General features: G+C 38.4%; 1 protein-coding gene across 1 annotated transcript in view; it reads left to right on the top strand.

Moving 5' to 3' along the window:
- Positions 1-2,129: 2,129 nt before the first annotated feature.
- The window catches only part of LOC139711556 (tolloid-like protein 2), a 40,748-nt gene continuing 32,504 nt past the window's right edge, over positions 2,130-10,373 (top strand). The window contains exon 1 of the mRNA XM_071623430.1: positions 2,130-2,692. Within this exon, the coding sequence (XP_071479531.1) occupies positions 2,588-2,692 (105 nt within the window). The 5' untranslated portion in view covers positions 2,130-2,587. The remainder of the gene's footprint in view (positions 2,693-10,373) is intronic.

Raw genomic sequence — 10,373 nt, 5'->3', positions numbered from 1 at the left:
TAGTTTGCTTGGTTTTGGGTTTTGTGTGTGTGTGTTTTTTTTTGTTTTTTTTTTTTTTTGGGGGGGGCAATAAATCAATAAGAACAAGTAGCATGTATCCCATCCATTTATATTTGTTTATTTGTTTGCTTGTTTTAATAGTACAGTGGGAGACTGTTGAAGTGATGGCGTCATTAAGTCTCCCAATGTGCGTTGTTCCATTATTCGTTGAGAACATACTATAAAGCTATAATAGTTCAAAATATTCTTATTTAATCTTTCAACTTACGAACCTTCGTCCATTCTGATGTAGTTCTTGATATATTTCTAATTAATTTAATGTACATGTCCTTTAATATTCAACTTTACCACGCAGATTTCATTTTAAATCTCGATTTGACGTCTAAATAAAACATGAATAAAGGTAACGAATATAGTTAAAAAAACGTTAGTGTAAATAATGAAATAAAATGTTAAAAAGAGGATTGTAACAATTAAGTCAAGAAAATGGTTTAGTTTCAATTGAACATCTCATATGGAAATTCATTTATCTGTTTTCTGTAGAATAGTAAATCTATTGATTTTGTGCTCATGGTAGATCAATCGCTGACTGATAGGTGTTGTCAGGGATTCAAATTGCAGCAAAGAATAAATCTAAATGAGCATAGCATCATGTCTTTAACAAGTTGAGGGACTGTGTACTTTTTATCAACAAAAATGAAATTGTGTGGATTTCCCCCTTGTTTATCTTTATAATTATCTCTCCTCTCAGAATCTGACGTCATGGAATGATGTAGTATTCTTAGCCTGCGATGACGACCTATGAATTTAACAAAACTATGAAATATGAACTAATAATGCAGGAACAAATTGTCCGATTTTCCTCAAACTTCATTAGTGTGTTCTTCTGATATTTCTACGTTCATTGGATCCATGCTATGTTTTGGGATTGAATTCCCCCTTAGAATTTTATCCAGTCAGTAAGCTGAAAAAAAAATGTTGTTTTCCTCTTCGAATGTTCATGACAATCCTTATGAAAGTCTAGAGACGAGCTTGAAAGCATGAAATGACTCAATCTGGGTGTACTTCAAGTTCACGATCGCACCGTAATTTCTGTTGCATGATAAACAATCCCTTCTTCACTTGAAATCCGTAGAGGGCGCACTCGACCTTCCCAGGCTTGACAGAGCATTGTGTCAACACTGCACCTGTCCTCTGATTTGTTTTACCCATTTTTTTTTTGTTGTTGGTTACATCTTATGTCAAAGCAATATCCTTATTCAAGTTTTAGAATATTTCAAGTGTTTGATATTGAGTATTCTACCCCCCCCCCCCCCTCCCCCGACTCCCTTAAGTATCAAAAAGACAGAAGCTTCCTCGGTCGCGTTGGGCAGAATGAGCTCTTTGCAAATATCAAATTCTCCTCATTAGTATTTTGCTCTGTGATTATATTGTTGAATATACAGAATTCGCACACCCCCCCCCCCCCGTATTTATGTAACAGGGAGAGAGGGGGAAGAGCAAGAGAAAGAAATGAAGAAAAGAATAGAAATAAATAGATATAAAGTAGGAAAGAAAGACAGACAGACAGAAACAAAGGACAGAAATAAAAGAAATCAATGTAGACGTACATTCCCTGCTAAATAGAAGCAGAGTTGAAGAGACATCCATCATTCGTTCTTTAGCAAGTCATATCCAAATACCCTCCGAACTTTAGTCAGCGTTGATTTGTGTACGTAAAAATAGGAATCCAACAACTTTAAACCTGCAGGTATTTCCACTCGATATATCGAGTGTCCTAGCTGTACTTATTTAGCATAACTGATCTGACAACGTGACTTCACATGCTGAAGGAAACGTTGAGATTAACTATACCTACTGTTCTTCCTTGGAAGAAGACATGAAACTCATTAAGAATGAAGATCACTTGCCACGCCGTTCACATCTTACATAAAAGTCCTCCCCAACTTGTACCGACTTGAACTTAGTCTACCACCCGATGGAAAAAAAAAATGAACGACGAAGCAAAGTGAACCTGTTCATACGGAATGTGTGTGTGCGTGTGTGATATGTGCGTGTCACTACAGGTGGTGCAGTCTCCGTGTAAAGTTTGTCCGCTTGTCGAAGGTCTATCCTCACGCGGTTCCGATCCTGTCTCTCCCCAGCTGTAGAGCGGACCCCTCTCGCTACCTCCGTCACTCGAACCTTGATATTTTCTGACCCCATTTTTCAGCAATTAGAGGACCAGGGGGACGAGAGTGTAGTGATCTCTGTTCTCTGTTGAGAGTTTAAAGTACTAACTTTTCACTCCAACCGTCCTCTTTGCTGACTTTTTGGGAGTCGAAACGATCGTCGGTTCGTTCGAGACTTTGCGAGGTGTCCCCTGGGTGTGTTAGTGAGTACAGCGCACGGGAAGATTGGGCCACCGTCCGTACCTCCATTGCTTTCTGACACGTTGCATGTCACATCACACCCTCTCCATCCAACGATTTGTCTAGAGATCACCAAGCGATAATTTGGCGCCATTGAATTGTGACGGTATTCTGCAGCCTGCCATACCTAACACGATCACCTGAGGAGTGGAGGAGCAGGGAGTGGCAAGATCAAAATGAGGACTTTATTACTGTTTTGCCTTCCCGTCCTGTGGTTTGGGCTGGTAACAGCAAAACCGAGACCTCTGTTCTACAACGATTTGATGGAAGATGCTGTCGAGGTATGTCACTTCAATTCACTCATAAATTCACCCTTTGGAAACTAAATTACTCTGCTATATTGCAATGTTTTCCGACATACCGCTATCAGGGCGGAAAACTAAACATGCTAGTGGTATAACGTTGGTAGACAAAAGATTTGAGCGAAACAATGAAGGGCCGTGTTGCGTTAAAAATGATGACATTGTAAATCTACCTCATGACCTACGACTACTGCGTCGTTTGCAGTTATTTGCTCGAAGAAAGCAAGGTATGTTGTGTAAGGTTCTACTGAGAGGGTGAAATGAAAAATAAAAGAAACCCAACAAACACACTTGGATGCAAGTGACCGCTCTGCCATGACTTCACAGATTCGATTCCATTTCTTATGATATTTACTCGTCGGGCGGGAGAAGTTTGAGATGTATATGAGATCAGATGCCGAATAATTCCGTCAGTTCACAACAATGGTTCAACCTAGATTGGTATTATTTAACCTGTCTGTCTGTAGACGTATTGGAGATTAATTTCTAGAAGAGAATAGAAGAAAAGAAAGTGACTCGCAATCTTTAATATTAAGGGGCATATTAAATGTCAGAGCATGCAATAAATGAAAGTAACGAAATGCAGGACTTGATGGCGCGCTGTGTAGGAGAAAAGTTCACCAGAGTTCACAATGGACATGTGGCAACATCAGCAGGCTGGTCAGCTTTGATGCTAATAATTCTTGAGGTATCGATACAATAGTCGAGAGGAAATGCTTAGAACGTTGCACGATGTACTTGGATGTCTCAAATGGAAGCCAAATGTTCACGCGGCGTGACAAGCTCCGCTGCCGCATGATTTTTTTTTTTTTTTTTTTTTTGGTACGATGATGCGGCGTAAAGGAGAGTAGCCCCGTTTTCACTGGTGGGTTTCTGGACGGTTGCGAGTGACCCTTGACCCTTCCCCTTAACTTCTCCTACGTCTCGATCTCTCTTATGTGCAACATAACAGTGACTAAGTCGTGATGATTATATTACATTTGTTTGTAAATTTGTGGGTCTGATTATCCATCACCAGGGATTAGTGATTTTCAACGATGTGTCGGGTGCAAAACACTCTTCACGATTCACTTATCATATAGGTTTGAAGTAGGTCATACTCTGAAGGATCGTCAATAAAATAAACTTGTAAACTTGTAAACTTGTTGAAGGTCGAAACGTTACGTAAGACTGTACAGCAGCGAATAACGTCAGTTACCGGTTGCAAGTTATTATTTCTTTTTTACATAATATATCACGAGTTATGAAAGAATACAAGGAAGTCCTTCTTTTAACACATGGAATTCTTTTCCCATTATTTAACCCCTTTCTTGGTGGACGCAGGGAGGTGTGAGAGAGATACCATTCTCTCTCACACCTCCCTGGTGGACGCGAGGGGAAAACTTTTTGAGAGCAACAAGTTTCTAGTGCTGTGTGCCAGTGGAAACCGGGTCCTCCTGCTCTTCCCCAGGGAGCGTAGGACGATAACAAACTGTGTGTACGGGGAGAGAGAGGGGGAGAGAGACTGATGCTGTGGTCCACGTCTGGTGACTGGCGAGGTTGCAAAGGGAGCACACGTTTGTGAATCTGGTAGACCAGCCTGTTTCAAAAGCGCTTAGTCGACAAGTCTGACTCCGTGTACCTGATGTGGTTACGTGTGACGCATATGTCATTTGTTGGTCATGAAATTGAGCAGGCTTTGTGTTTGACAAAGAACTCTTGAAGTTCCGACTCTTAGCAAATTAAAAGTGCATGTGATATGAGTAGTTAGGCCTACATAAACTGATATTTAACATCATTTACAGCCGAAAACATTTTGAAGAGGTTGTGAAATATGAGATGATGCAAGGGCAGGTACTGTGGCGATTATAACGATCAGTTGCAGCAGGGAGGGTGCGAGAACCATTAGTCTCACCTCCTTGGTTGCAGTCCCGTAATAAACATTTTCATGCAGGACCCTACAATGATCCCTGGATTGTGAGTCTCATACAGTATCTTGGATTCACACCAACGCGAATTAACGGTAGGCCTATACAAATTTCGAGATTTACATCGCGATCCAGATCTCGAGACGAATCCCACTCCCACTAGATATAGCGTGATCAGCATCCCAACCCATATCTCAAGATATATTGCGATTATTTTGGAATCATCGCGATGATTTGGGAAATATCGCGATATTTCGCATCACGGCGAGTGTGTGAACGCTGCAGCAAAACAATCTTGTAAGCTTGTGAATCAGAGCAGGGCAATATAGACCAGTTCGTAATTCCACTTTGCGCATGAGGAGAGAAAAAAAAATGATCATGGGGCTGAAAGCAGCTCGTAAACCCTTTGGAGCCATTGATTTTGTAAATCAGTCAGATGTTGTGGAGGCGACTTTTATATTATCGGTTGTTGATCTGTCATATCTAGACCATTTACTTCCTTTGTCCAGTGTGTCAGGACAAAATGCGAATAAGCTGAACTTGGATGAACTTTATACTCTATATTTAATAGATGGGTAAATGAGGCTTGCTTTGTATAGGAAATCATTCGATTTCAAATTCAACTTTATTTTCACTTTGTTTCAACAGAATGTACAAGAAACAATCTGATAAATTTGACATGTAAGTCGCTGAAAATATACATAGCCAGACAGGGATAAGAACATGTTCATGTCTACATGATCAGTACAAAAAGAAACATACACTCTATATACACTCTGCGGAAAAAAAAAATTGGAGGTACCCACTCAAAAGACTATGCTTGTAACATGTGGGTACTTCTGAGGGAAAGGGGGAAATAAGGGGGGGGGGGGTGAAAAGCTTACAACTACAAAAATTGCGGGAAACGGGAAATTCCATTACATGAATTATATTATATGAATAATTATGAATATGAATAATTAGTTACTGTGATTATGAAAGGGGGCCACAAATACCCCAATCCACGGGGAAATTAAGGCGCCACAATTAACATTAACATAATCGTAATTAATATGCAAAGGAGAAGTTACAGGTTTTTACTTTCTTTTGTATTGATGTTAAAGGTATAGGACCCTATATACATTAACTGTGTGTTTAAATTTACATAAAATATATTACGGTATTAATAGATAAGATTAACTTTTCATAATGCGAATGGTAGTAATGGAAATGTGAAAAGGGGGGCCATAATTACCCTAGTCACCCATTGTAATTGGCACTTTTTGGTGCAGTTAAGAAATACAAGTTTCATAACTTCCCTAGTTTTTACTCAATCTTTATCAATTTTTTTTACTGTTGTGATTGTGACATTTTGTTAATGTACTTTACATAATTTTTTAGGTCTATTTAAAACTTGTCCGGAATTGCCCTTTAATGAGATCAATTCCGCTTTGAATGAAGCAAGCGATTTACCATGGTTCATCCATTTCGTCGAGTCTGCAGTGCAAGCAAGGCAAACGTGCATTACCATTAACTGTTTATACTCTTGGAGCTGATGTTTAAACGACCATTGACTCTTAAAATTGACGCCTTGTTAATCGGAGATCAGTCTGTTGTTCAGGACAAGTGGTTCAAACTTTCACTATTTTTTATGATTAATTATGAAACAGCAACCAGCGATGTCTTGGTGAAATCTTCACAAAGTTATGAAAGTCAAAAACTACTTTCCTTCGACGTATGGTCATAATTAGCAACTACTATAACTGCGAAACCACACGCTAGAAAACGCGTTATAAAAAAAAGAAAACAATAGACTTTTCGTTGTTACTGTAAGTACAGTGTACTATGAGAGAAACTCAAAGTGTGATTTTCTTTCGTGATTGTTCATTATTTTTATCCCTCCGCCACGAAGTGTCGCCGGAGGTATTATGTTTTATCCGTCCGTCCTTCCCTCCGTAATCAATTTTGTGGAAGCGTAATTACAAAACCGTTCGAGACATCCTAATGAAACTTGGAATGTATTGTGCCTCTCAACTTTAGGGTGCACTTGCTGAAGATCAAAGGTTAAAAGGTCAAGGTCAAATGCTTAAAAAATTGCACTATTTCCTCCATAGATCTATGTAATGCTCGAAGGTATTTTCTTGAAACTTGTAAATGTACCACCAAATAAAGATTCTCCAAAGAGAGTTTCAGGTCATGAGGAAAAGGTCAAAGGTCAGGTGAAAATGTTGAAATGTCATTTTTTTTTTTCAATTCTTGCAAATGGTTCAAAATGTTTTCAAGAATGAGACTTGGTAAATATACATGTACTGACTGGTATAGTGATCACTTAAGGAATTGGGGTCATGGATCAAAGGTCAGGGTCAAAGGTTAAGGTCATCTCTTCAAAGTTTCACTGTTTCCCCTTTTATTTATGCTAATGCCTGTAGCATTTTTCTTGAAACTTAATAAATACATGCATTACCTAATGGAGATTCTCTGGGAAATTTCCTGTCAGAAGTGCAAAGGTCAAAATGTCAAAGGTTAAAGGTCAGAGGTCAGGCTAAAATGCGGAAAAAAAATTATACTGAAATTATACTTATTCTTTATACCTTTAAATTACTCAATTCACAAACTTATAAAAGGGTCAAAAGTCAAGTGAAAATCCTCAAATCCCCAAATACATGTACCTGCACTCTTAGACAATATAGCAAACCTAGTGCAAGGAGAGTGAACATTCAACACATTTTTTACAATACTGTCATTTCAGTATTTTGCTAGTTATTTGAAACTGTCATCACACGTTGTGAAAACATTGTAATAATATACACCTATTACTTATTAGGAGAACCATGCATTATGGCGGAGGCATACATTTGTAGTTTTTTAATAAACTACAGTACCTTGTCAACAGAGTGACCCTGGAAGTGGTGCGAGAAAATACATGTTAGGGCCTCTTTTTTTTCTTGTAGTCTTGTACCAAAAATATAAACTGCTTTGCGCCCCCCCCCCCCCTTCACGGAATGTCTGGATCCACCCCTGACCTATACCTTGTGTGAAACATGTAAGATTTCTGGACGTAGGAAATCAGTCGTATATCCGAGTAAGTCACATTAATCTTATACTTGACCTCTTCATCTCATATTGTGCTATTCAGGGAGTATTTTGACATCGGAATAACACATGAGCAACATTTGTTTAAATCGAAGTACAACTTGTATATAGACTATCGTGGATTTGTATAAGAGCATTTCATGTCAAATAGGTTGAGTAGCTCGGCAGGGGATCTTCTTGGGTCTCCCTAGGGCTAGCAGGTGAAATTCCTGGACTAGTTCAGAGCTAGTTTGTGAAGAAAGAATAAACCACGTTGAAAATTGGATTAAAATAACATTTATAAGGAGGTTATGAAATTTTAAACATTTGCTTAATTTTTGCAGAACGATTGTCGAACAATATTTATATGAATATATGCAAGTTAGCTAGCTGATGATGTGAGATGATGATGATCAGCTCACAACTTTCCATTTATCTTGAAAAAAAATGGCGAAAATTCAATTATCTGCTAAAAAAGTGTGAAACAATGTTATTCTTGACTAAATAGAGTTTCATACAGAATTATTAGTCTGATATAGGAACTATATTAGGCACAACTATGTTGGAACAATATAAAGCAAACCGAAACAAAATTAATTCCTTTTATTTTTTAGATTTATGTATAAACTACAGGGCAAGTTGTGAAGCGATGATATCATCAACTTACTATTCGTATATTTTCATTGACTTTTAATGAACTGTTTTGTGAAGATTAGGAAAACTTTACAATTTCACAACTTTTCACATTTTTAATTGATTTCACGGCATCCTCACTGTTGTGCTTGAAAGAAAAAATAAGCTCATTATTATTTTCATGCTAGTGCTTTAACGTACAGTGAACATTGTAATAGCAATAAGACATGTTTAGATTGAGGTCGATTTGCAAAGCATGACTGTATAGTGTATCTGTCACTGCCTTCGTGACATCTAATTATAGTTGTGACTCGGTGACAGAATAAGCCGAAGAGCAAAACGTGCGACATGAAACAATAAACGTCCTTTTAAATGTCCTTATACTTTTCCCTGAATATAGGAGGGACCTTCCCGCCTGCTATAGAAAATGCTTGATGTAGGCATTGTTTAATAGTAATCATACACTCCTAATTGTTCCAAACCCCTGTGAAATTTCCCTGACCGTCGAGACGAATATGCAGTGAAGGCTGTCGCTGTTTCCAGAAATTAGTGGAATATTTCGCGTCCTTTTTTTCCCGTGTTTTGTTTAATTTGCAATTTAATGACATTTTTGCTGTAGTTTCTTCGATTCTTATCTATTTTTGAAGGAAAATATTATTCAGAGGGTTGAAGGTTCAAGTGCGAGTTTCTACACTTTGTCTCCCTCTACAAATTCAATTTGTTAATGACAGGCTCGAGTCCCACTAATTCCTTTTTTTCCGACATGTTTGTTAATTTACAGATTAGCAGTTGCGATCTTAGCAAATTTAATTTGTAGAGCTAGACAAAGTAAAGAAACTCGCACGTTATCTATTTTAGTTGGTAAATTAGCGTGTACGCCTACTCGGAAATAAGAGTTTCATGTATGCTGTCGTTTTTACTGTACTATCCCTTTGTCACGCTCGGTAATTTATGACATCTTTGTCTTGTTTCATTTCAAATAAATTGTTACGTAGTATACAAGTATTTATCAGACACTAACACTCCTTGGTATAGGCCTATACCAAAGCCGGCGTATGACTATGGGAGCTACAGAATAACAAGATTCTCGATTAATTCGTATTTGATTCGAATTGTAGAGAAGCTGATTATGATTGCAGTGGTCTCCTTGCAACCAATCTTGGAGATGGACAGAAGCTCCGCCTCCTTGACTGGAGTTGGGGCACGCCCATTTACTTCGTCAGTACTTGGTCGACTTTGTCTTACACGTTTATCCTCCCGGGCCACAAACAAATGTCTCGATTTATATAATGTTATATATTGATAGGCCCCATATACCTGTATGATATACAGGGGATTTCTTGCACACCCACAAACATCTCTTGAACAACATTGAAGTGAATAACATTGTTAAGATGGGCTGACGAACTGAATGACAATAGACCTCTGTATTTATTCTTGATGATCATTGTTCTTTAGAAAAACAAAGTGTGTATGGGAGTTTATGAATCTTGGAATAGGAATTAACTATATTTTTCCTCTTTGTAGAGCAGCAGAAATTAACCCCCCCCCCCCCCCCCCCCATGTACGTCTTCTTAAGTTACGAGACTAGCACAAAAGAAAACACAAAAGAAAACAAAATAAGAACAAAAACAGAATAGGAGCTGAAGAGTACTAGCTAGTAATTGGCTCAAAGCAGGTTTGTACTCAAAGCCAACGGCGGAGTCGGCACAAATATCCATGGAGACGGGTAAATGCAATTATGGGATTTGATAGCCGTAATAACATTGAAAACCACAGGAAACAAATCTCGCTGGTTTTCCTTCGTATTTACACAGGCAAGATCCAACGTCGTGCGCTGAAAGATGGATGGTTCTCTAAATATTATTCTTTCTTTTTCATGAAATCCCATCAAGGTCACACGCAGAGCATTCTATTTCTTTCGTCGTGTCTGAGTCTCTAATGGTACCATGGCAACGTCTCGAGACCATTATTATGGTCACTTTAGTGAGGTGCTCAGTATCTTCCTCCCCGGAGTGACAGTTTCTATACTCATACTGAAATGATAAGGCGAAAACTGGGAGATGATT

Source organism: Diadema antillarum, unplaced genomic scaffold (genome assembly GCF_040938485.1).
Source record: "Diadema antillarum isolate AM-2024a unplaced genomic scaffold, OU_Dant_1.0 seq00001670_RagTag, whole genome shotgun sequence".
NCBI lineage: Eukaryota > Metazoa > Echinodermata > Echinoidea > Diadematoida > Diadematidae > Diadema > Diadema antillarum.
The sequence above is the reverse complement of the archived record's forward strand: the minus strand, read 5'-3'. Positions and strand labels throughout refer to the sequence as shown.